The sequence below is a fragment of the Sturnus vulgaris genome, chromosome 1 (assembly GCF_052056855.1).
Source record: "Sturnus vulgaris isolate bStuVul1 chromosome 1, bStuVul1.hap1, whole genome shotgun sequence".
In the NCBI taxonomy this organism is placed as follows: domain Eukaryota; kingdom Metazoa; phylum Chordata; class Aves; order Passeriformes; family Sturnidae; genus Sturnus; species Sturnus vulgaris.
The window spans coordinates 151770347-151797023 of record NC_142243.1 but is presented as its reverse complement, the minus strand read 5'-3'; the positions used below and the strand labels follow the sequence as shown (position 1 = coordinate 151797023).

At 45.2% G+C, this 26677-nt stretch overlaps 1 protein-coding gene across 1 annotated transcript in view; it reads left to right on the top strand.

Moving 5' to 3' along the window:
- Window positions 1-5805: 5805 nt before the first annotated feature.
- The window catches only part of KCNK9 (potassium two pore domain channel subfamily K member 9), an 85759-nt gene continuing 64887 nt past the window's right edge, over window positions 5806-26677 (top strand). Inside the window, exon 1 of the mRNA XM_014885073.2 lies at window positions 5806-6388. Within this exon, the coding sequence (XP_014740559.1) occupies window positions 5806-6388 (583 nt within the window). The remainder of the gene's footprint in view (window positions 6389-26677) is intronic.

The following is a 26677-nucleotide window of genomic DNA, read 5'->3' as shown; positions in this document are numbered from 1 at the left end:
GAATTTTGTAGATTGCAGGGAAGAATTTTTATGGGGGACCTCTGGTGATTCTTAATGACTGAAATGGAAGTGTCTTTCTTATGTACTGCCAGTCTCACTAGGTCTTGAAATTGATACAGATTTGCAGCCCTTCCTCTTATGTGAACAGCATGGCAACAACTACTCTTTGTGTGCAACCACCTTCCATGAACTGTCACTTAAAAGAACATCCACAGCAAAATTCAACATTGTGACTCTTTTACAGTAGTAATTTTAAAAAATCCCTCAAAGCGCCAGAGACATTTTAGAGGGCAAAATGAGCCAGGGCTACATCTCTGCCTTGCTCACCTGTACACATGGACCCTCTTCCTCTTACACAGTAGAGATGGGAGACCCACATGCAGATGTCATTTTATGGCCCTGCACTGGGAAGAGTGGCTAAAAATAGGGCTACTTTCTTGAACTTCAAAGTCTTTACCAAGCCCTGATGGCATGGAGAAATTACAGTGTATTCTCTGTTCCAGCCCAGGGCCTGGGGACCACTGAAGGAAGCTTGGTCAAAACAGATAAAAGGGAGTGCTCTTCCTGCTCTGAATAACAGATCAATTTACCCATTCATCTTCGGGAAGGTTGAGAATTTTTCATAGAATCATGGAAACATAGAATGGTTTGGGTTGGAAGGCGACCTTGAAGATCATCTCATTCCAACTCTCTTGACATGGGCAGAGACATCTTCCATGAGGCCAGGTTGCTCAGAGCCCCATCCAACCTGCCCTTAGCTTGAATTTTTGCTGAGGAGGCAAAAAAAATTCAGCTGGATTCAGGAAGTGGGAGGACAAGTGCTTGGGAGAAAGATCTGCCATGAGTCACTGGATAGAGTAACTAAATGAGAACTCAGAAAATCCACTGATTTAAGATAGTCTGAGGTTGGAGGAGTATTTAAGGAGATGAAATAGAACCACACATACTTGTTCCATTTCTCCCTTGTGCCTGTTACATCCTCTGTGAATGAGGGGCTTCTGGGCATAAGGAACCTTGGCCTGAATCAGAACTGCTGTTCTGGTCATCTTCATGCCACCATTTTCAGAGAAAGAAAATCGTTTCTTAATAACCTGTGTTTAAAAATAAACAGGTCAGGTCTTCTTTCTAGTACTGATTATATTTTTCAGTTATTTTTCTTGTTTTAGGGGCTTTTTTACTTTTCTGGTTTGTTGTGACTCCTGTGGTTCATCTGGATTATGGCTCATGGTTTGGCAGCTCTCAGCCCCTCCTTGCAGACAGAGACATTAGATTTCTCTCAAGGAGAACCTCTGTCAGGTCCAAAGGATGGACTGGAGAAAAACTCACAGTCCAGATGCCTTGCTGCTGGCTCTTGCCTTTCTTGCAGAGTGAACTCCAGATAAAACAGGAGAGCTGCTGTGACACAACAGCACCCACATGCTCCTACCTAAAACGTGGGAAATTTCAAATTCTGCTTGGCTTTTTGTGGAGACAGTAGGCGCAATTTTGGGTTAGCAGAGCTGTCAGCAGCCAGGGCACCCACTGCACCTCTCAGAGCTGTCTTCCAGCCTGTGTTCTCTCTTACAAGATAGACTTAAGAGGACCTAAGTGTTGTCCCTTTAGCTTTCCTTTTGGTGACTGAACATGGTTTGCTCCTTTGGTAGCTCCATCTATAGCAGAATAAAAGACTTTTTTGTTTTTTTTAATCCTATAGAGAAGACTATTGTCCAGGAATTTTTAGTCACTTCTGTCTATATTAAAGAAAAGCTCTTCACTCACCACTTATCCCTCCAGTCCTTTCCTGACAGAGATATTTTCTGGATTCTTCATCTTTAGAGTTTCCTTTTCTTTCAGTCATGCTGTATAGCCCAGGTCCAAATCCTGTACTCAGTCTGCAAATGAACCTTTTGTTCCTCGTTGTGTCTCTGCCTCTCACTTGGCTGAAGCCTGCCACTTCAGCAGGGCTTGTAAGATGAGCCATAGACCATCCTGCCCAACATCAATCCTTCTCCCTTGGAGCTTGCCTGACAGCTCTGTTGTAGATGGAAGGATTGAAGGACACTCCCCTTTTCAAGTTATTTTCTCTGTGGCTCAAATATCTACATGGTGTTGAATCTGGATGAGCAAAGACTGGTCCTCAGAGTGGTGGGTAACAGGGTCAGCAAAAAAGAAAACCACAGATTCTTATGGAAAGAGACAGATATTTAAAAAATTTACTGTTACTTTTCTCCAAGCAATGTTGAAACGTTTGTGAGTACACAGAACAGCATGTATCTTCTGTTCCAAAACCCCAGTAAAATGTCAATATTCAGATGTTTCTCCAGAAAGCACCACACCAATCATCTCGTCACTGTCGCCTGACCAAAGGAAGGATCTGAGCTCGTGGCTGTGCCTGTACCCCCACAATGTCACACTGCTCTGTGCCCTAAGTGCCACAGAGCCCCCATCCCTTCCCAGCTGCCCACAGGCGCCACTCTGGCCTCATGTTAATCATCACTTTCAGCTAAAAGTTAATTACTCCAGGGGACATTTTCATCCAAGCTGTTACCTGCAGGTTGCAGCCCCTGCCTGAGTTCTATTTTTAGACCATCTCCTTCCTTGCTATTGATCCCAGTCACCCTCTGTTAATTAGATACACACAACACACACAGCATTTGCAACTCATTTATCAATTCTGTTCAGCACCTCCCTCCCCTGAGATGTAATTTGGAGCCCTCCTTGAATCATGTTATTGATCTTTCCCAGTAACTTTGCTATAGGATTCTCTGTGTTGCAAACTATTTATAGATTCCGCTTCTCCTGCTCTCCCTTGAGGAATCAGAAATGGGCAAAGGTAACCAGACTTCTATATTTAAGGAGTTGATCAAAACTGGATATTTCCTCTTTTCCCCACCTTTCCCCTCTTTCCCTCTGTTGCTGATCTGTACACTCTTCTTTTGGCAGGTGAGATCTTGCTCCATGTAGTGCTGTAACAATTCTGGTAACTTTCAGCTGATGTGATTCAGAATTTGCCCTGACTGAACTCTTAATTGCTGAATTGATGAAATGAATTCTTCCTCCTCTCTGCATCCAGGAGTTTCCCAAAGGGCCTTGCGACCATTTTCATCCACTCAGCTTGGGGTGCACATTTCAGAGGGCTTCAGTCTTGGAGACTGACTTCTGATCTGATCCACCTACAAGGCACTGTGCTCCCTTTGCCCCCTCATATCTCAGGAAGGGTATCCAAAGGCTTTAGACAATGTATAGCCAGGAATGAGACAGACAGAGTTGCTTTTACGAATGGAGAGTTACAGTAATGAGCCCTGTGGTCCTAAGATTTGAGAAAGACCTAAACAAAGGGAATGTAACCTGAGGCTTACAGAATCAGGACCAGCTCAGCCTTCACTGAGTAAGGCTGAAAATCCCAGCTTTAATGCAGGAGGATGCCTACAATTATGGACAAGGCAACATCAGGAGGGACAGCCTTGTCTCCTGGAGTACATAAAAGCAGCCTCAGGCTCCTGTGGTAACACCTGCTGCTGGAAACCTGATGGTGAATGAGAGGCAGGATGTGGCTAGAGGATGCGAGTGATTGCAGCCTCCACAGGGTAGTGGCTCGGGAGCTATGGGCCTGGGGATGGACCCCGTGGAGCCGGGCTGGCTCCTCTGAACCACTGGGAACATTTTGCTGCGGGTATGTAGGTTGTATGTAATCAGCACAGAACCGCATAATGGTTTCAGTGGGAAGGAATGTTAAAGATCATCCAGTTCCACCCGTGTGACATGGTCTGAGCACGCCTGTGCTTCGGGGGATATGCTGAGGCTGGGGAAGGGGCTTTGCTGTGTGGAGGGCTGTGGAATTGGCAGATTTTGGAGTGTGTGATGCTGTGGTGCATTTGGCTGGGAACCCGAGGGAATTTTGATGTGTGGGGCTGTGGTAGGTGTGGCTGTAGTGTGTCGAGGTCAGCGTGTGTGTGGGGTGCCTGAGTGGAACTGCGATGTGTGAATCTGTGTGTGCGTGGAGTGTCAGCACAAGACGTGCAGGTGTGGTGAGTGGCTGTGGGGTGAGTGTGACTGCGGGGTGCGATGCTTGGGGTGTGTAGGGCTGTGCAGGTGTGTGCATTGGGGCCATGGAGTGTGAGGCTCAGGATGTCTAGAGCTGTGTGTGTGCGCGTTCGGTGTGTGCAACGCGGGGTGTGTAGGGCTGTGTGTGAAGCTCGGGGTGCGCAGGGCTCTGCCTGTGAGTGTCGGCGGCGTGCGGGGCTGTACGTGGCGGTCTGTGGAGGAGCGGCCGTGCGCTGGAGCTGTGCGTGCGGCCGCGGAGCCGCTGTCCCCGGGGCGGCGGAGGCGGCACAAACCTGTCCCGACCGCTACGAGCGGCTCGGCTCGAGGGTGGGAACTGCTCCGGGCTGTCCCTGCGGGAAGGCACAAACCCGCCCCGCCGCCGCCCGGCCCCGCTCGGCGGCCGGGGCGTGGCTCAGCCCGGGGAGGGGGCGGGAGCCGCAGCCGCACCGGGGGAGCTCCGCGACCGCTCCCTGCCGGGGCGGCGCCGAGGGGGTTAAGGCGCTCCCCGCGGCGGGCCGGGGCGGGCTCCGCATCCCACCTCCCGCATCCCGCCTCCCGCATCCCGCATCCCGCCTCCCGCCTCCCGCACCGGAGCGGGTACGGGCACACGCACACGCACACACACACACGCCCGCACACACACGCTCTCTCACACACGCGCAGGCGATGGCTGCGGGGCGCGGGCTCGCTTCTCCCCGAGATGATGTCAAGAGCCCGGGAGAAGGAGGAGGAGGACGGTTGCTCTTTTTCTTAACGGCTTTGTTCTAAAACCATCCTAAATAAAGCAGCCCCCGCCCCGACCGCCGGGGCAGCAGCCGTGAAAGTACCCTTTCATTTTTCCCTCCTTTTTGCCTCTTTTTCTTTTTTCCTTTCTTTTTTAATTTTTTTTTGGTTTTATTTTTTTTTGGTTTTATTTTTCTTGCCTCCGTCTTTGTGTCCGCCTGGGGCCGAGCTGCCCTCACGCTCTCCCCGCGGAAGCCGCCGGCGATTCTCCGCTCCTCCCGGCAGCCCGCGGCCGGAGCCAGCGCCCGCCGCCGTCCCGCCCCGCCGCTGCCCCGGGCAGGTGCTCGGTCCGCGGCTGCCGCCGCCGCCTCCCCGCCCGCCGGCCGGGGCGGCTCCGCGCCGCTCCTCCCGCTTGCGGGGCGCCGGCTCCCCGCCGCCAGGGCCACGCCGCCGGCCCGGCGCCCCCGCCTCCCGCCGGAGCGGCGGCGCGGCCCGGCGCGCCCGGGGATGCTGCCCCCGGCCCCGCGCCCGCCGCCTGACACCGCCGCCGCCGCCCTCGCCGCGCCGGACGCCGCGCCGCTGCCCACGCCGCGGCCACCTGCAGCAGCAGCAGAGGCAGCAGAGGCAGCAGAGGCAGCAGCTGCCCGGCTCCCCGCCGCCCTCCGCGCACCGCGGCGGAAGGAATAGAGCGCCCAGCCCGTCCCGACCCGCCCGGCCGGCGCTCCCGCAGGCAGCCGGGGCCGGGGCGGGTCGGGTCTCCGACGGCCGGAGCCCGGGAGCCCTCCGCCCCTCGCCCCGCTCCTCCTCCGCGGATGGGCGCGCTGCCGCCGCCCGGCTCCCCCCGGCCCCGCCGCTCCGCCTGAAGAAACTTGGGACGGCGGCGGCCTCCGCCTCCCCGCCGCGCCCCGCCCGGGCTGCGGGCGACCCTTCCCCGCGCCGCCGCGCCAACTTCGCGGGGGGACCCGCCCGCCGCAGGACTCCGTGCCGGGGCCGTCGGCCCCTCGGCGGGGACCCCCTGCCCCTGGCCCTGGTGCTGGGGAGGAGCGGGGGTTGCCCTGGATGGCCCTGCGCACTGGGACGGCTTGGTTTGGGCAGGTCCTGCGCAGAGTTTCCCGGCTTCAAGGCACCTGGTCCCGGCGCTCCAGCAGCCTCCTGTGCCTCTCTTCTTCCCAGGAGCCCGAGCAGGCGGGCGGGGAGCGACCGCCGCCGCAGCACAAGCTGCCCCGGAGCAGCGGCAGCGGCGGCGGGCGCCGCCGGCCCCCCCGGCAGCTGCTCCCCTGCTGTAGCTGCTGCGGCCTGTCGGAACCCCGGGCGGCCAGGGGGGGACATGGTCCCCTCACTCGCCCCTTGCTGGCGGCCATGAAGAGGCAGAACGTGCGGACCCTGTCCCTCATCATCTGCACGTTCACATACCTGCTGGTTGGGGCTGCCGTCTTTGATGCCCTGGAGTCCGACAACGAGATGCGGGAGGAGGAGAAACTCAAAGCCGAGGAGATCCGGCTCAAAGGAAAGTACAACATCACCAGCGAGGACTATCGGCAGCTGGAGTTGGTGATCATGCAGTCCGAGCCGCACCGCGCCGGAGTCCAGTGGAAATTCGCCGGCTCCTTCTACTTTGCCATCACGGTCATCACGACCATCGGTGAGTGACTCGCCTCGGGGAGGCCCTCTGGGGCCAGGGCCGGGGTTGGGGCAAAAACTTCTCGGGCTGGAACAAAGGAAGAGGGGCAGGGAGGCTGTGACATGCAAAGGTGTCTGTGCTGGATGAGTCTTTTTGCTTCCCTCCGTGTTACGTAATTTAATGCTCTTCTTGGGCACTTGTTGGACTTGACGTGTCCCGCACCTCTTCTCCTGGAGATGGATCTTCCATCTCTTATGCGGGACTGGAGGAGAGGGGGGCTGGTCTGGCTAAGGGCATTGGCACTGGCCAGGTGGCTACCATGGTGCTGTGGCTTGGATGGAGAGGAAGAGGGGGGATGAGGGAAGAGGCTCCTGGGGTTCCCATCAGGTTGAAGGCCCTGTTGTCACACTCTTTCCACCTTAAGGGACACAGGGAAAACTTAGGTAAAAAGCAGTTGGAGGAGAATGAAAATGTTGAAGGCATGGGAACTGGATCAGCTGGAAAAGCCCTTAATGTAGCCAGGCATGGAGACACCTGCTTTTGCAAACTTTGTTTTGGTGTTGCAAGGGCAGTGGTGGTTGTTCCCACAGCTGTGGTCAAACCCTGGGCACTGACAAATGTGTTCCTGGAGTTTTTATTGCAACTGGAGCGTCTGATGTGACAACAGGTCACAGTCTGCATTTCCCCTTTGTGGGAACATGGTCTGACAGGCAAAATGTTGCCCGCTGTCACATCCCTGATGCCCAGCTTCCCAGATGTGCCACTTCCCAGGATAGTCAAGGGACAGTCAGTGGACACAGCCACAGGCTGTCATTTTGTACTTCCCTGCTTCCCACAGCTAAAGCCGGTCATTTGTCACAAAGTTTGCTTCTCTGCCATAATAAATACCACAGTGATTAGAGGCTGTGGAGTGCGCAAAGAACAGCGCTACAACTCTGGCTTTGGATGAGCAGGTTGGCTCGTTCCGATTTTGTGTTCTTTAAGGTGGGATTACTAAGGCAGTTTATAACGTTTTTCTCCTAGAGCTTCTAATATCTGTGGAGGTCTGAAAAGACCCCTCTAACTCAGTGGCTGCTTAACAGTGTGTTATACGTAACAGGACATGAAAATATCTCTCTTATTAATGCAGAAGGACTTGGTCTTCTTGCCATGTAGAGATTGTAACAAGAAATTTTCACACTGCCATCTGAAGATACTGAGTTGTCAGCAGAACATGCTGTCCACTACCCTTTGAAAAACGCCTGCTTATGTTTTTATCTGACTATATTCTACCTAAGGGAGTAAAAAATTTCCTTTGAAAGACCATTTGACAGTATAAAGTCTATTTGCCCTTACAAAGATAAGATTTTTAAGGGTTAATTTCCTCTACCTTTCTGTTATTAGATATACCGATAAAAATGCATATATTAACAGGTTATAGAATATAAAGTAGAATGCAACTTTGGCTGGTGATTTTGTATTTCCCGCTGTTTGTTACGATGTCAGAACTCTCTTTCCTCCTTTGACCACTTAGTCTCTTCCTCAGCCTGTCTCTTGCTACTTGTTTCTGCTAAGTGAATACTGCTCTGTCGTGCTCCTCTGTGTTACAACAAGCCTTCCACACACACGCCTGTGTACTCATGCTGCCCTGTACTCCCGACTAGGAGCTGCCTGCAATACTTGCTGCATTCTTAAGCTCTGTTGGTGACAGGTAGAAAGGGCTCTTTGCACAGTACTTGGCTGTTTTGATGGTATTTTACCCATAAGCAAGCCCAACTTGCATGGGAAGTTGTAGCATTTTCTCCTTCAAAGGGCTGGGATTTGTTTAGGAAGCTCTGAGTACCTCAGCATGCAGAGGATAGAATGCATTTCTGTAGGCAGAGGCGCTTTGGGATGTACGAATTGTTTAAATTTAAAAATGTATATAGCGACAGGGAACCACTGGGAGGAAGACTGATAATAAAGAATAGTGCAGAAAGTTACAGACATTCTGTAACAATTGTTCATTTGGGAAGCTGTGCTCTGGGAGGATATCTGATCCGTCTTTCAAAAGTTTATTAATAGTTGCTCTCTGCATCTTGCCAAATGCACTTCTATTTTTTGTACCATCTCTTCAGTACTAAAGTGGTTTCATGATGTTATCTGATCTACTGCTATTCTGTAAAAGTAAGCATGGAAGATTTTTAGAAATTTCATTTTTATCTAGGATAACTAATTTGTCTCATGGATGGGGAAAAAACCCTACTTTCATTGTCTAAGTTCTTAGAAAAATAAGAGTTCTTATATATGTTTCTTAAACAAGGAAGTGATCTAAAATGTTCATATTAATCTTTTTGCTGGTTATTTTTTTTCAAATCTGTGTGTATGCTCTCATATACGTCTTTCTCCCTCTAAAACCTTCTGGACAGACTTCCAGAAACACGTACTGTGGAGTGTGTGTTGGTGAACCTGCTGTATTCAGTAGGTACTTCTGAAAAAGTGTGTCTTAAATATCATCGCAGGCTGACCTTTAAAAGAGAATTAACGAAGACCTTGCCTAATCTGGAAGGGCACCTCTATCTCCACAAAACTTCCCTTCAGACAAAACAGTGATAGGAATCTGTGGACCACAAAGTCGAGCAATATGCATATGGTTGCAGACTAATTTATGTCTAACTTAATTGTACTCCGTGCTATTGCCATGCTAGCAACATGTCTAGAGCGATTACCTCTTCGCTGTGCTGATTTCAACTACTGTGGCTTTAATTTAATCAAAGGCGTTTATGGTTGGCCATGGCCCATCAGTAGCTGAGAAGAAGCTGGTGCTTCTCTTCCAGTGCCAGGGGACAGATCTAACAGTGTCCCCAGACCATGGCACAGGTGCCCCATTGCCCCTGAGATGTGGGGCAGAAGGGACAGCTCTGGCAGCTCTGGTGCTGAAGGGACAACAACTCTGGCAATGCCCCGAGTCTGCAGCGTTGAAGGGACACCTCTGACAGTGTCCCCAGTCTGTGGTGCTGAAAGGACACCCACGGCAGTGTCCATGGTACTCAAGGTCTAAGTCCGGCAGTGTCCCCAGCCTGTGGAGCTGAAGGGACAGCTCTGACAGTGTCCCCAGTCCGTGGTGCTGAAGGGACAGCTCCGGCAGTGTCCCCACTCCGCGGTACTGCCTGGACAGCTCCGGCAGTGTCTCCACTCCATGGTATGGAAAGCTCCGGCAGTGCTTCTAGTCCATGGAGCTGAAAGGACAGCTCTGACAGTGTCCCCAGTTCGTGGTGCTGAAGGGAACAGCTCTGACAGTGTCCCCACTCCGCGGTACTGCCTGGACAGCTCCGGCAGTGTCTCCACTCCATGATAGTGAAAGGAAAGCTCCGGCAGTGTCCCCAGTCCATAGTACTGCATGGACAGCTCCGGCAGTGTCCCCAGTCCGCGGTACTGCATGGACAGCTCCGGCAGTGTCCCCACTCCCTGGTACTCAAAGGAAAGCTCCGGCAGTGTCCCCAGTCCGTGGTGCTGAAGGGACAGTTCCGGCAGAGCCCTCGGGCTGTGGTGCTGATGGTTCGGCTCCCATCCGTCGCTCCGGACTCCCTTCCTCCGGCAAGCTCTGCAGCTTGTTGCTTCCCGTGGAAACGCATCATTAAAGATCTGCTTAGGAGGGACCATGAAAACCTGAAACTCTCCTGTGTGAGGCAAAGCGCTGAGATTTGGTCAAGTCTCTCATTTCCTCTAATCTATGGTATTTGGCTTTTATTGGAGGATGGTTGGGGGTTATTGCTCACTTGTCCAGCTGGGTACTAAACAAAAAAGTGAGGGCTAATCAAGTATATGGAAACAGGTTGGTTTTTTTAACCTGGGGCAAAACATATTTTTGTACTCCCTAGGTCCAATATTCTTGTTCTTTCTTTCTTTCCTTTCCTTTTTTTTAAAAAAAAAAAAAAAAAAAAAAAAAAAACCCTGAAACCACAATGGAAAGATTGACAACAGCAGGTGCTACAACACTCGATGAGCTGCTCTTAAAATCAATTAGCAGAAAATCCTCTTCCCCTCCCCTTCTTCCCCCCCCCCCCCACCCCCCCGCTTCTACAAAGTTTTGTTTATGTTTGAATCATGTAAAAGTTTTTAAATCAAAAAGAGCTAATAAGCTTTTCTTGGCTCTCACCAGGTGCGTTCATTTCAGGATTGTTCTTGTTTCAAAGTGAGCTAGTATGAATTCCTATCCATTTCCACTTACACAGTCAAAATGGTGAAAAAGAGTGGTTAAATGAATCATCCAGCTATTTGTCTTTTATGAGATACACTCTAGAATATGCCACAGAGTTCATCTAAAGGCTTGATACTATGAATGAAAACACCACCTTCCAAAAATAAAGGGTTATTTCTAGGATTCCTAGCAAGTTTTAATGCCCTTTTCTGCAGGTCTAGAAGAGTCATTAGACTGCTTCTGTGTAAGCAGGTGTCAACACTGTCAAAATGTGTTATTGGTATGGATATCACTTTATCATTTAGGCCTTAAAGGGTGATAGTCATATTTGATTTAACACCAGAAGACTCTAGTAAACACTGAATATTTCTGGAGGCTTGTGCAGAATGTAAAGAACTGAAAGCTGTTTGTGTCACCCTAAAACGAACTGAAACAACAAACAGATTGAAAATTGTTATTTATTTATTTTTTTCCTGAGAAGTGACTGTAAGGGAAGCAAAATTTAGGCACTTTGTGCTGTGAATTATGAGTCTCTGTTTCTAGCTTTTAGCTTTTGTTTTCAGTTTTGAACCTACTATAAGCAGTGAGTGAAATATTCAGATAAGATACTTTTTTAAAGAATGTCGTGCTATACCTGTAATGATGAATGGAACATCCACCTATTGACAGCTGGTTGGCTGCTGAGTAGCCAAACACTCAGGAACTGTCTGCATCCAGATGAGGACATTTCATACTTCTGGCAGATGGTGTCCTGACAGGGAGTTTGAACCTGCATTAATGAACTAAGCAAACACATGCTTAAATCCATTTTGGGATAGCGGTTCAGTCTCTGTGTTCTTTCTCTGCATTATTTTACCCTTCTGTAAAATGAGTGTAAAAACACCAACTTTGGTGGTATAGTGATGTCTCTGATTTGGATTAGAAACAGATTGAAGTGTTCTCACAAGTGAATTATTTTGTCTGTCACTCCTCCTTTAAGACTAGCCTCTGGTGTTTTGAGTCTGCTCTTGGTTTTTGATGGATGGTAATATTTAGAGCCAGTCCATTGAAAAGGTTTGAGTAGGGAATCGTGGCAGATGGACAAACTGCAATTGAAAGAAAGAAAAGAAAACAAGACATGTAACGGAAGAGATTAAGAATAAAGACACAAATGTTTTGGTCAATTAACTGCAGCAATCATGACTTGCCAGGACCATGAAGGTCATATCTTGTTAAAAAACCCAAACAAGCACGGAGTAGATTAAACCAATCAATTATTAATAAATTCAGGTGAAAGCAGAGAGCAAGATTTTCTGGTGAGACAAATGTTTGCAGATACACCAAAGTAACAAATCTCTTCATTCGTACCACCTGAAGCTTTAGTGGAGAATACTGGATGATGAGGACCTGAATATCTGTTGGTGGTATCTCCCAAGCAAGAAGGAAGTCTGCTACAGTGTACGCCATGAAGATGGACTGTGTGTAGGATTTTTCTCCCCTGCAAAACTAGAATAGTCTGCAAGATTATTTCACACTCTATTCTTTCTCTGATGAAAATTAAAAATAAAAACGAACCTAGAATAGTGTTCTGCCAACAGAGGAGACTTTGACGCTGCTTTGCTCACATTTGTAGAAAAAGTTTTTGAGTTCTTAAAAACTGGTTTTGCAATGATACCTCAGATTCCTGCCAGAGGCACTTTAACAAAAGCTTTTTAAAAATTACTGATAAACAAGTAAAAATTACAGTTCAGAATGATGCTTAGCTGCAACTTCCCACAGTATGGCTTATTGGCAGTGCAAACGTAATAGTAAGAGTTGGAAAATGGCTTTGGGGAAATATTTAGAAACCTCTGGCCACTGAGCTAAGTGGAGGTGTCTGCAGATTTCCTTACTGTAACAATACTGGAGAAATTAGTGTCTTGTAGTTTTTTAGTATTTGGTGCTCTTTCATTTCCTTCTAACTATTCATAGCTTATTTCTGTACTTAACAGTGAAGAAAACTCTTCCCTGCTGTCAGGATGGTTGTGTGCAGGTAGAGAATGCCTATGGAGACTGCTTTACAAAGAGATAAGACAAAAATTTCCCAGGAATGAATAAGCTGCAGCTGTTTTTGCCTTTGGGAAGGAAGATGGACTGGCTGACCTCTTGAAGTCTTTATCAGCCCTATGTTCTATGATTTTCTGAATCTTCCTTTTTTTCCCCTACTTCTTGAGACCAAGTTGTTCTTGGGTTAACTTGTTTTTCTTGAGAAAGAAACCCCAAAGATATTTGAAATTCTATTTTCTCCACTTTATGGTCTTTGCTTACTGATTATTTTTCTAGCCAGTAAAGCCACTTATGTACCTTTACAAGTGTCAGAATAGAAACATCTGTGTTTATCCACAGTCAAGGTTAGGAGCTAGAGGTGTTGGTGAGTGTTTTGGGAAAGAAGTTAGCTGAAGGAGAAGATGATCCTGCTGATATGAGGATGGCAAGCAGAAGTTCACAGGGCAGAACGGGGAGTGTGTTTTTGACTAAGAATAAGGAAAGAAATTTAGCTGTTGGCAATGGGCTTATGCCTGCTTCAAATAAAAATAATAAAAACTTTTTGCTTTTTCTTGGGACAGCTTCACAACTATGAGGCTTGACCAAAGGAAAACTGATTAATGGAGAACTTTCCTGTTGGACACCATGAATTTTGGGACAGATGCTGCTGGTCTGGCATGAAGGACAGCCAAGAATGCTGTTGTGTTTCCTCGAATGCCATCTGAGCTGAGGTGCTCAGTTCCTTCAGTGTTGGAGCATATTCCCCCATAAATGCTGAAATCCTTTCTCATGGTTTTGAGCTGGGGTTGCACAGCACTTTGTATTCAGAATGCTGTACTGACATTAGGTGATTCATCTTCACAACTCTTCTGTGTAAAAATTATCCTCAATTTAGAGACAAGAAGAGAAAATGACTTTCTGGAGACTCAGGTTGGGAGCTATTTCTATTTGCCAAACTGCTCACTTCTTTCTGTTTTGGACGACATGACATGAGTTTACAGCCAGATTGAACAGTGGAGATGAACCAAAGGCAGAGCTCCGTAAGGAGTTCAAGGTGATACTGGCAGATTCCTGCAGCTTAGGTCTTCTGCCATGCAGTAATAGCAGAACCTGGAGCTTTATTTCATGAAGGTTCAGATGCTATTCTGGCTAATTATCTCTGTTATTACTACATGTCTTCTGTCAAAGGCCCTTTGGGCTATCAGGTATCCACTTGCTATGGATTTTACTGAAGATCCTCGGCTGGATGTAGTTAGAGGCCACATGAAATATCCTCTTTCCCTCTAACAGATGCTAGCAAGGACACTTACTGGTGATGCAGAACTAATGAGTCCTTGATGCCTGCATGTCGAACTAAGAGATTACTGCGGACTTGCAACAGATGTTTGCTGATGTGTGTAGCAGGCCTGTTCTCCTCTTTTTGCATAGTTTTGAATGAAGCCATGGAGTCCTTCAGAAATTTCACCCATGGACATTGCTACAATGCAAATTAGTTATAATTTGTAACTTTACAGGATTATAGCCTGTGGAATCTACTGATTTTTTTAGATTACCATGTTACCTATACCCCCCAGGCGTTTGTGACTTGATTAACTAGAACTAAAATTGATATTGCTAGGTTGGTAGCTACAACACTTATTTTGATAAAAGTGAGAGTGTCTATGGACACCTCCTCTATAAAACAATATCTGGCAAAAAAACAAACAAAACCCCCAAACACTGAAACCCAGAAATAAAGGCGTGATCCAAAGTTCATTATAAGTAACAGAGAAAATATTTTGAGTCACAGTTGTTTTGGATCAGGGCCATTATTTGACAAGAATTTTCCAATGCAAGGAGTTATATTCTATAGCACACTAACTAATGAAAAATATCTTTAAAAGCAATTTTCAGATTTATTTTTAGTAATGCTGGTGACTTTGACATTTATATAATTTGTATCTTTTTAATTGAAAGTGAAAGGCTGAACTACATGCCTACTGTATACCTCAAACTTGAGCAAAGAGAAATCTGGAGGAAGAATGTTGATGTTTTTATTCTATTTTTTGGTGGTGTGTGGTTCTTTTCTTGTTTGTGTATTTTCCTTTCATGACTCCCGGACAGTTAACAACTTCTTCTGATCTGTCATCTTCTGATCTACTGAAATCCATTTTTTAAATTTTTTTTTTCTAAAGTGTAATGTGCACTTACTTGTTTTCTGTTTCAGGGGAAGAATCCCTGAAGTTTCTTAGCAGGTTTTTCTTTTTAAGGAGTTCAAGGACTTTTTTTTTTTTTTTTTAATACCTGGCCAATTGCCACAAGAGGCTTAGGCAGTTACCAGTTGGTTAAAGGGTTCAATATCCTCTTTAACTGCTTTCATTATGGAGGTGATTAGGGCATGCCAGTGAAAGGAATTTCTCTATTAAGGGTTCATGTATTTGTTACTTATTAGGATGATTAGGAGGGAGCAGACTACTTTGTCCTTTCAATTCCCTGCACCAGAAGGAAAAAAGAGCTTCAGAGAAAAGCAGGCAAGTAGTGGGGTTAAAATGTATCTGATGGAAAGCTGATTGTCTCCTTGCTTTCCCATCAGAGAAGAGGACTTTCCTTCTCAGGCATAAAAGTTTCACAGGGAGCTTGAGGGCACAGATTGATGAATGAAACCTGCTGCAGCTCTCCCTAATTCTGTAGTGCAGGAGATTAAGGAAATGCTCATAGACTCCCAATTTTAGCGATATTCCTGACATTGAAGGGAAGATAGAAAAAAGAGATCCGCTCCGAAGGCAATTGGCAATGTCAGCAATTTCAAATGTGTGCTACCATTAACTCATTACAGGGGCGTTTTGGATGGAGATAGAATATTTTGTTTCTTCCACCCTCTTTTCTTTTGATGTCCTCTGGAGAGGATGTCCTCCTCCTATGTTTAAACGAACACAAGCTATGGGAACTGTATCAGAAATTAAATGCTGTAACAAACCTAAACCACTCGAGTTTTGATTTGTCACTCTGCTGCATTTCACACACATATGGAACTCTCAGGACCAGACACAGTAGGAAAAGGTGTCAAATATTCCTGTTTCAAAGGCACATATCTCCATTACTTGAACTAATGAACAGTTGCTGTTAGTTGTTAGTAGTTTGAACTGTTATGGTGAAACAAGGCTGACCACTCAGTGCAAACAGTGTTTGCAGCAGTAATAATTTCTAAAAATCTGCAGTTTGGTGCTTAGTTTAACTTTGCTCTGGATGCATATAAAATACTGTACTGCAATAAAATGAACTCCAGCACCAGGAAGGACGTGGAGCCCTGGCCATAAGGCTCTGCATGCAGGCTGTGTCATGTAAGATACTGCATCAAGAATATTGTCAAACAGTTGATGAAATAAAGGTGGTTGAACTCTCCATTACAATCTTGCATCAGAAAAACACCTCATACTTGCAGAGGTGACTTGAAGTCTCAATGCTTGCTCACATTTTTTTCTGGCCTTTGGGGATTTCTTGGGCTTCCAGAGTAAACCATGAATTTTAGAAGAGTTCCTTACAGGATAAAGCATATTGTATTTTCTGCTGAGAACTAGAACCAGTAGAAGAATGCTCTTTTAGCATTATTCAAGATCATCACATCAAAAAAACTGGATTGCCCCAGACTGGCAAAGAGGAGCAAAACCCTGTGTTTTAGGATGTGGTAGTCTGGAGACCAACATTTGTGGAGTGAAAGTCTCTCCCAACATTTAAAGTTATGACATGTCCTCTCTAAAAGTTCCTGATCTACTGTTTGTTTACTTCTGGACACCAAATATGTCTTTGTTTTTTGGTTTGTTTAGGCTCTTCTCTTCTCTTCTCTTCTCTTCTCTTCTCTTCTCTTCTCTTCTCTTCTCTTCTCTTCTCTTCTCTTCTCTTCTCTTCTCTTCTCTTCTCTTCTCTTCTCTTCTCATTTTTGTTTTTTTTTGGTTTAGTATTTTTTTTTTCAGTATTGCTTAGGTGTGTTAGAAATTACATAGGGCTGGGTCTAGGCAACTGATAGTTAAAACAGCAACACTGGATCTGTGGACTGGAAGCACCTGGAAATCCCATGATCAGCCTGAACTCTTCAGCTGACCTTTCAACTGATATATTGAGAATTCAGTGATCTTCCGAACCTCTCTACTTTGGAGTTTCTCCCCTCTTGCTGTTCCATGTGGGAATGAAAATGCAAGAGGAGGAAGGAGGTGGTTGCTGTTCAGTCTGTTCTGACACCCTATCAGCTTTTTCGTTCATTTCTGGTATTTTTCTCTGACAAACAAATAAATGATCATCCAGTCTTCTGGCAACAAAGGCTTAAGCTCTTAAAACACATCCTGCCTAGTAGTAAAAGGCCTGTTATTTAAAGGGCACTTTTCAAAACAATTAGTACTTTAGCAGCAATGTGTTTGCCTTAATGAGTGCACTCTGGCAGTCAGAGGAAAGAGCATAAGCTGATACCTAGAGATGTAGGCTAACATAGGCAAATTAGCAGTGCTACAAGTCAGTTACTGAATGTACTGCACATCCAAGAGGTTTATTTTAATGAGTGAAAACCACTAGGTATGATGCAGAATGGCTTAATTTTTGGTTTCTCCCCATATATCCACCCCTTTTCATATCTTCATTCAGACTCAAACACTCCTGTACTTGTGATAGTTTATGCTGCATGGGTTGCATTCAGGTCTAGTTTGACTTGCTGGACTGGCACCAGAGACAACTTTTCATAAAGTTTCAAACTTTCTTCATTGCTGTTGCTGTCTGATGTTTTAAATCAGTGTCCTTATGATGTAAGTATGCTGCTAGCATTTTGGTATAATGTAGATTTCTTTTTAAAGGTTTCAGAAGGTGTTTCTTTTCCCAGGATGGATCACAGTAAAGGCTGGTGGTATTGAAGAGGAAGAGGCACGGGATGCAAGCTTGGCTCTGAGTATCCAGCAATAGCTGTCATGGTGAAAGTTCCTAGCTCTTGGGCATGTGTGGTCCTGATTTGGATAACTTGACTGCAGGTTGGGTGATGAGGAGTTGAAAACTATACCTGTGGTCTCTTTGACAAGAATCCAACTTGTGGAGCATTTCAAATCTGATCAAAACTGTGTGTCTATTCCTGAAGACCCTTGGTGTGGCACAGTGAATAAGAAGTGTTAAACAACAGCAAGGAAGCATTAGAGTGAGTGGCCACAGAGAAAAAAGACTTTTCTAGCAGTGATACTTGTGAAACATGGAAATGTGTTGTTGGGGGGGGTGTGTAGGCTCTTTTTGCTAGGTCTTGCAGAACAGGATGGACAAGCATCTGTCAGGAATGACCCATGCATTCTGTCCTGCCTGCGGCAAGGAATGGACTGGCCTCCTTGTCCTGTATTTTTAATGGTTCCCTACACACACGGGCTGTTTGAAGTTTGCCTTGGATCTTGTTTGGGATCTGTGTACGTTTATCTTGTCCTTTTTTTTTTTTTTTTTCTGAAGGTTTGTGCTTCCCTGAGGGATTATCAGTGCATCCTACAAGTCTGTCTCCAGCTGAATATTAGGATAAGAATCAAACCTCTTCTCTAAGCAGCAACTGCTCAGTGTTAGCAGTGTCACCAGCTTTTTATGGCTGCTGTTTGAACAGCCCTACCAGTGGCTGTTGCAGGGAAAAACAAACATGCTGGCTATCTTTAAAAAAGGGACAGGAGAGAACATGGGCAGTTAATGCTCAGTCAACCTAAATTTGATCTTCAGAAAGATATTTGACCAAGCTGTTAATCAGTGTGAAAGTACCTAGGGGATAACAAGGGACAAGCTGAAATAACCCCAAATTTTTCTTGAGTAACTCATGCTGGACTTCTCTGAGTTGTTTTTATTCCAGCAGATAGCTGATGGAGGGGGAATCAATTGGTTGTGACATTTATTACATATGTGGCATGATAATAGCATTGAGGTCTCTTAATTGCAGTAGAAAATCCTACACTGGGTTGCACTGCAAGGTGGGTGCAAAATCTGGATGGACACACACTGTGGACCAGAGGTTGGAAAGTGACTGGGCTTATCACACGTGTGAAAAACACATACACTGTGCAGGTATAAATGGGGCAGAAAATACAAACCCACAGATCTGCTAAATCTGCCACCAGATAATCACAATAGGATAAAAAAATGCAGAAATAATTATCACTGGTTTTCTGTCAGATTGGATGGACATAACATATGCAGTCATACAGGGGTCTGTCCTGTGGCTGGTACTATTCAAGTTTCCCATTAATGGCTTGTCTGGTAGAACAGAGAGTACACACATTAATTATGAGGGGTGGCTTGCACTGTGAGGGCAGGAGCAGAATACAAAACGATTTTGTTAGATTGGAGAAATGGTCTGGAATCAATATGACAAAATTCGATAAAGTCAAGTGCACAGAATTACACTGAAGAAGAAAATATCAAAAGCACATATAAAAAAATGATATAAACTGACTAGATGCAAGTACTACAACATCATGTTGATAAAGTGGTAAGGCTTCAGCCTGAAAATTGAGTGCAGTTTTGGGCACACAGTGTTTAGAGGAAGGATGAGAAAAATCAAAATGCTGAAAGAAAAATTAACCTGTATTCAGTGCAAAGTGGACAGAAATTGTTTAGCCTACATGAAATACGTGAAGGAGGGGAATAATAACAGCTTCAAACATGGGAAAGGTTATTGTAAAGAGGAGATTGGTAAGTTTTTTCTGCATACATATGCAGATGTAGGTTGATCATCAGCTATGAGAACAGCTGTAATATGATCTATAAGGAACCTCCAGAGTGGGATATTTGTCTGAAGTGGTTAAACAATTATCCAAAACATGTGGGTTTGGTATACTTCAGCCTGCCTCTGTTCGGAATGGGCTCAGTTACCCCTCCAGCCATGTGTTCCTAGGAATGGGTGGCTGAGAGCTGCTCTACAGGAGTTGAGTAACCCCTAAGTGATGGATTGAGGACCTGAGCATCCTGCAACAGGTCAAATGGTTTACTGAGGTTTTTCCCAACCCTCAGCTTCTGGGATTATGTACTCAGTGGACATTTCTAAATGCTGTGCTGAATGTACAGCAATGTTTGCTGTCTGACAGCAAACTTTGGACTCTGTGATGGTCAAGGCTGAATTTGACTTTAAGAGACCTGTTCTGCTAGGACAGGCATCAATATTCATCTTGCAGCCCCTACTCACTTGGCATTTTGGGTTGCATATTCTGTAATGCTGAAACAAAGAGGTTCCTCCTCTTTCCCTAAATCCCATGCATACAAACCAGCAATTTCCATAGCACAGACAACCATCCAATCTGTTATCTTGGCAGACACCAATGCCTTTCTGCTTTGGAGGAAGGAAATCTATCCCATAATATACCTGTGCAATATATGGCAATGGTGATTTTGTTGCTAACCCCCGCAGCAATCAGTTTATGCCCTCAAGCATGAGATTTGATTATCCTTGTCATTATCTAAGCTACAAATGTTATTAGCAGCCATAAAATTGTCCATTAAAGTGAGAGGAATTACTTGCCTGCACCAGGGGGAGAACAGATAATTTACCACACAGATCTAAGCCCAAATGCACTTTTTTTTCCCAGAAGAACCCTCTAAGCCATTGTACAGCCTCCATTTTTTCATTTCAAAATCTGTTTCCCCTTCCATGGTTTTCAAGTCTGGGTCTTTTATCATAAGAGTGACATAGATACCTGCTGTTGAAATAACATCAGAGATCATGACCAAGTATTTCTTCTGTGTTCCATACCTTGAAATGAATGCTTCTCTAATTCTGGAAGTGCAGATGCCCAAACTTTTGTTGGGTTCCATGTTTTCTAGATTTCAGCGTTGGTATGAACTTCATTTATACAGAAGCAATTCTGGACACCTTGGGCTGAATTGGCACTCATGGACTGACTGTGCACCACTGCCTGGCTGTAGGATCAGTTGATTTCCTCCTAGAAGGGCCATTTTCATGGGTTTTTTTATCCTACAATACTAGGTTTTTATGAGAGGAAGAAGTGATGTATCACAGGGGCCAAGAAAAGATGCTGTGTCTGAGTGGGTGAGATCCAGGGTAGTGTCTGAAAAATTTCTTTGTCTTCCCTGGGACTGGCTGATTCATCCCCTTCCCACCACCCTGTTAATTCCTGTTCATATATCAGTTCACTGTAAAGCTGCTTTTTTATTCCCATGTGGTATTGTGTTCCCACCCCCTTCCAAGAGGGAGTGGGAGAGAACACCCACAGCTTTCCCAACAGACAAAAATGGTGGATCCTGACAGACTGGAACAGATTCCGATCACAGTTTTTCTTTGTAAATCCTGCAAAACTTGGTTGTTTTGGTGTATTTGTTGACTTTAAACTAAGATAAATGTGTGCAGAATGTGGTCTGGAGAGCCTGTATTTTGAAGGAAGCATCTCCTCCTACTCACCCAACAAATTTACACACACATGGTGTAGCATCGATATTAGCTCCTGTAGCAAATGGAAAATATGTCAGTAGCCTGAAAGGAATAGAAAATGTTCTCAAACAGGGCTTAAAAAGTAAACAAACATCATATAACCAACAAAATCAATACAGTTTCATATTAGCCATTACAGATATCTGTCTTTGTCTACATCATATTGTGCACATTTCAGTGCTGTGGAAAATGTAGAACCCAGGGGACCTAATTTCAGAACTTAGAGATGGTGTATGGAATGCAAGGCCTGGGATAGAAGGCCTGAAAGAGATTGATGTTAAATAACAGAAGAGATTTTCCCTTGAACTCCCCAAAAGAGCATTAACTGAGTCAAAGAAATGTAAATATATACACAAAACTAATATATATTAATATATATTAATTTATATATTAATTAATTAAAACTAATATATTAATAGATACTAATATATAAATAATATAATATATCATATATAGTAATTAACTAATATATTGATTTATATATTAATATATTAATTAATATATATTAATATATATTAATACTACAACATTAATAGAAAAAAGTCCTTGAAAACTCAATTTTTTTTGAGTCATCTCCACTAATGTAAAGAAATCACTTGGTGAGAAATAAGTGATCTTTCTTTACAAGTGATAAAATAGGTTTAGGATGTCCAGGAGGAGGGGACAGCCATTCAGCTTTCTGCATTCTAAAAGCTTTGTCTTCCTTAGCTGCTCTTCTGCTTGGAGGGAATCTGAGAAAGAAATATCCTAATGCTTTCCAGCCTTTGCCTCATGGCCTTCTCTTACTCTTCATGTCTTCCAACACAATCAGTAGTATTCAAGCTATTCCTGTGGGCTTCCCTCTGAATTTCTTCAAGCAAGGCTGCTCTTTGCTGCTGTAAGCATTCCCACTTCTCCTGTTCCCATGAGACCTTGGTACTCTTATTTATCCAAGAAACAAGAGTGGAGGCTGCAGACTAAACACGTGGTTGATGCTCTTCCTAACCAGAAGAGCAAATCTCAGTAGAAGTTGTGTGAGGTTTAACAGGAGGAAATGCTCCTGTGACCCAGTGTCGTTCTTTGGTTGCCTGTCTAATACACTTAATATTGAGGGAACATCCTGTGTCTTTTGGATGGTGACTTCTGCTTCCATTCACAGTGCAGAGCTCTTTGCCAAGGAGAGGCTGGCAAGATTTCCTGCACAGGACATTGGTAGAGGCTCTGAAGAAGAGGAAGAAGCTGGAAACAACTATTAGGACAAAATGGACCATTGCTTGGAATCCTACATTCAGGTGATTTCCTGAAAGAGAAATGTTTTGTTTTGGTGGTCTTCTGGAGTTTTAGTGCCATGTATCAGCAAAGCTGTGCATGCTCACTGAGTGTGCTGGAGAGCCACAGGAGCTGTGCCTGCCTGTGTTTGCCTTTCCATTAGAAAGATTATTTGAAATATAGACAGATAGATAGATAGATAGATAGATAGATAGATAGATAGATAGATAGATAGATAATTTATTTTCTTTTAATGTGATGTGCTCCAACCCTTTAACAAGTGTCCGTAGGGCCTCTGGGAGGTCCACAGCCTTTCATCCTGAAGGGGACACAGAAGGTTCTTGTCTCTCCTCTGCCTTCTATTCTGCCTCCCTGCAGTGCTTGGTGTTGATCTCACTGCTCAGAGTGCCTGCAGCATGCACGAGATCCAGGGGCCTGGGTTTCTTGTCTCTTTAGTGGCATTCTGTGAGCTTGTGTTCAGAGACAGACAGAAAGATCAAAGGCTGTGCAAGAGCACTGTGCTTGATTTTGCTTACACCAATACAAATTGATTGACTTCACTGAGTTATGAGGGATTTACAGCTAGGGGAGAACAGATTCTGACCTAATGGCTCCAAAAGAGGCTTTTCTTGGATGAGCAATGTAATTAGAGCACTGGAACAGACAGATTTTGTGACTCATCTGTGGGTCTGCAGTCTTCTCTTTGCTTCTAGTAGGGTGTTCACTAATGTCACCACACTTTCATTTCACCCGTGGGCTGATCTAATGAAGGACCAACCTTTGCTTGAACAGAGATCTCTGTTCAGCTGCAGAGCATCCTCCAATCTTCATGTCACTGTGAAGACTTCAAGCTCAGGACCAGACACTGGGCTAGTGGAAAATTTCCACTCTCTTCCTTTGTTGTAATGAAGCAGAGGATTAAAATAACTAGAAAAAACAAAGCAGGGGCCAGGGAGAGTGGACTGATGACTGAGTCCGCTTACCAATCTGAAATATGTGTCCTAGCAAGGGGCAAAATCATATGCCAAGATCAACCTGCTCTATATATCCAGCTGGACAACAGTACATGCAATTTGAAATCAGTAAAGCTGCTTTTCACAGCTGGATGGAGGTCTGGGATGAAATATTTTTGTTAGAAGATGCCACTTCACTGAGATTTCAAGACATTCATTTGGGAAAATTTGTTGAGAATATTTCCTAAGTTTGGAGATGAGGAGGTAGTCGTGGCTGTTGTACAAGGGACTTGGCATGTGTTTGGGAAGACTGGATCTGAGCACAGTCACAAGGCTCAGACCTCCAGGTGTCTGGGGGCTATGTTGGGCACAAGGACCTGGCAGAGAGCTGACAGCACTCAGGATATGGAGGTGGTGCACTTTTGGCTGCTGGTTCTCCTTTGGTCCCAGTGCAGCAGGAACTGGAGTCAGGGGCCAACTGTTGCACTTTGGCTGGTGCCATGACCGTGACAACAACAGTGGCAGGGTGTGTCAGGGCAGAAGCTGTCACCCTGCTGTGTGTGTAGTGTCACCTCTTTCTCATCCACCACTCATTTCAGCTGAGCTGTGATACCCCTTCAACACATTAGTTTCAGGAAAGGGTAGGGAAGCAGTGATGCAATGGACTGGAGTTTAGCATGGGATGGGAGAGATGAAACAGTGACACCAAATCTGGCATCACTAATGATTCCTTCAAAAGGACTGGGGGCCACTGACACGGGGAGCTCAGTGGAGGCACACACCTTACATGCAACCTTGTCCTTTGTGTCTGTGTGCTCTCTTCTGAAGCCTTCCAGGTGCCAGAGTGCATCTGCACTCCAAAATCCCAACCTACTGCAGCCATTCCTCTGCTAGATTTAGCCCTCTGAAGTTGCTGCTGGTGTGGCTCTCATTCAGCACAGACTGTAAGACCCACCTGGGAAGAAGGTGAACTATGTGCTGAATCATGTGCCTCACCACTTGGCAGTGACAATAGCACAGCTATATGTGCAATTGGATTTGATGTCAGTTTTCTTCTGATTTGCCACTCACTGAAACTGAGAGCCAGTCATGATGATTGGTCCTGTTCTTGGATTCAAGCCCTGCTGCACTGGGCTCTGTACCAGCATGAAATTCAGAGTAATTTCAAAAAAGTCTCTAGAAGACCACAAAACTAAAGCTCCATTTTCAAAAGTAGCTTTTGCACTTAGGAGGCTGCTTTCCAAGCCAAGGAAACTCATACCTGCCAAATATAGGTTTAGAAAACAGGTTGGTTGGAGTGTAAAGTCATTGAAGAACATGAGAAAAATATGTCATTCAGGACAGTTTATAAAAAAAGGAGTACAGGTGCCTGGTATCTCCAAATCCTTTGGTAATCCACTTCGTCAGCTATCTGTCAAACAAACATCCCTTGGAAGATTTTTTTCTCCCCTGTTACACCTGAGGAAGTAAGTCACCATGTGGAGTATTAATAAAAGCTACCATCTCTTCTACATAGACATTAAAGCTGCTCTTTTTGCCTGCTGACTCATGAGGTACCAACTCACATTGATTTTCACTTGATGAATACCTGTAAAACACAGGAGTAAGTCTATGCTTTAGAGAAATTTCTGTTGCTTTGAGACAGGTCACAAATGAGTGTACAAATAGATGAAGGGAGGGGAAAATAATAACAGTTATATTCTGCCAATTGCTCTTAGTTTCCACCATCACTGATCAGATGAAGAATTTATCCCAGGAAAGATACTGGTCCTGGGGGTTAGTTTGGGGACATGTTTTGCACCCAAGACGCTGTGAGGAAAAATGCCTGGAGACGTGTTTTGAAGAAGCCAAAAAATTGTAGTCACAGCTGGCACAAATGGCATTGCAGATGGGGAAGTGGGTGATGAGAAAAGAGAACTGGGAAAGATGGGACAGGGTTGTGTGGCCATGAGAAGCCTGAAGATATGGGAAAATGAGAAGTTAGTAGAGAGGAAAGGGCAAAGCTCTTGAGGTTTTGGGCTGCTAGAAGTCTTGGCCTTGGTTTGCTTTAAAGTTTTTTCCAAGAGATCCCCCCTGAAGGGAGTAGCCTGCAGGTATAGAGCATCCCAGCTTATGCAAGTGCAGTTTAGAACAGTCACAACTTGACTGGCCTTCCCTGGGTGGCTGGTGGTAATTGACTTGGCTGAGGGTTTTCTTTATGTCTGGTATGATTGTAGGGATCTGGATGCAGGATGCACTGTCCTTTCTGAAAGACTCTGAAACTACGTATTTTATTTTTTAAGCCTCCAGAGATAAGCACTACCATAAGTCCCCAGGCTATTTGCACTGCACAGCTATTTGTATTATGGTCTCATACAACATCAGAAGTTCACACAGCTCACAAAGTTCCTATACAGGCAGGATTAAAGTATCCCAGCACTGACCTGAGCCTACAGGTTTTGTGTGCTCTCTGCACTGGTTTTAGCATCAGCCTCATTATTCGCACAGGTATTTTTAATGATTACTAACACTTTAGCAAACTTTGAGGTTAAAGCTCTGATGAGAGAGTCATAAAATTCTGTGCTGTTCTGACCTGTAGAGGTATTTGGCTGTGGGAACAGTTATACCTCAGTAGGATTAGGTAATGTAGAAATGCTAGACCTATGTCATTAAAGCCATCGATCAATAATCTGCAATCCTAATTTTCCAACATCAAGGTTTCTTAATGACTTCAGCTGAATTTGTGGACACCTTCCAGCTCTGGCTGTTTTGAAACAGACCTCTAAGGAGGGAAGCTGCTGCTGCAATATGTGGCAGTCATGCTGATGCTTCTGTCTTCAGCCTGGGGCAGGGCCACTCAAACCTTTCTGGAGCTGTTCTCTAGGTTAAACCATGCTCGGGGAGCACTAAATATTGTCACTATTCCTTGTGTGACCGGAGAGAGCTGAATTACCTTGGGGAAGAAGGAACCGGCCAAATCCGCTCTCGTGGCTGCACCGCCCCGGAGAAGAATTTTGATGGTGAGCAGCACAACCCCAAAGTGCCTGTGATGTTCAGCTGCTGTCAGTGCAGTGCTGAGGCAGACGTGCTGCTTCCTCCCTGGATTGTGTATTTTGAGCACGTTTCAGTGGTGCTCTCAGTTAACATTTTTTTTTCTTTTCCTCTACAGTGCCAGTCATTGCCTTTTCTTCATTTTAGTGACTAATTGCTCTAAATACTCCTGCTCCTGGACTGCAGGAGTACAATTTCTGTGCTGTATTTCATCTGAACTTGCTATGCAAGTACAGGCGAACTTGGGGGAGTGCACACACCCACGTCTTGCTAGGTAGAGATGGTTGCCAGAAGGACACCAAGTAAAAGAACAGTTAGTTCTTAAACAAGGGTATAATCTAATAAGATAAAAAAAAAAAAAAAAAGAAAATTACATACTGGAATCTTCAGTGCCTTTCCCCTCCCCCCAGTTAAAAAATTTACAGCTAGTACAACCCCTGACTAGAGCAGTGATTTAAATATATATAGGCATCTGTGCTTCTAAGAAAAGGAAATGTGTC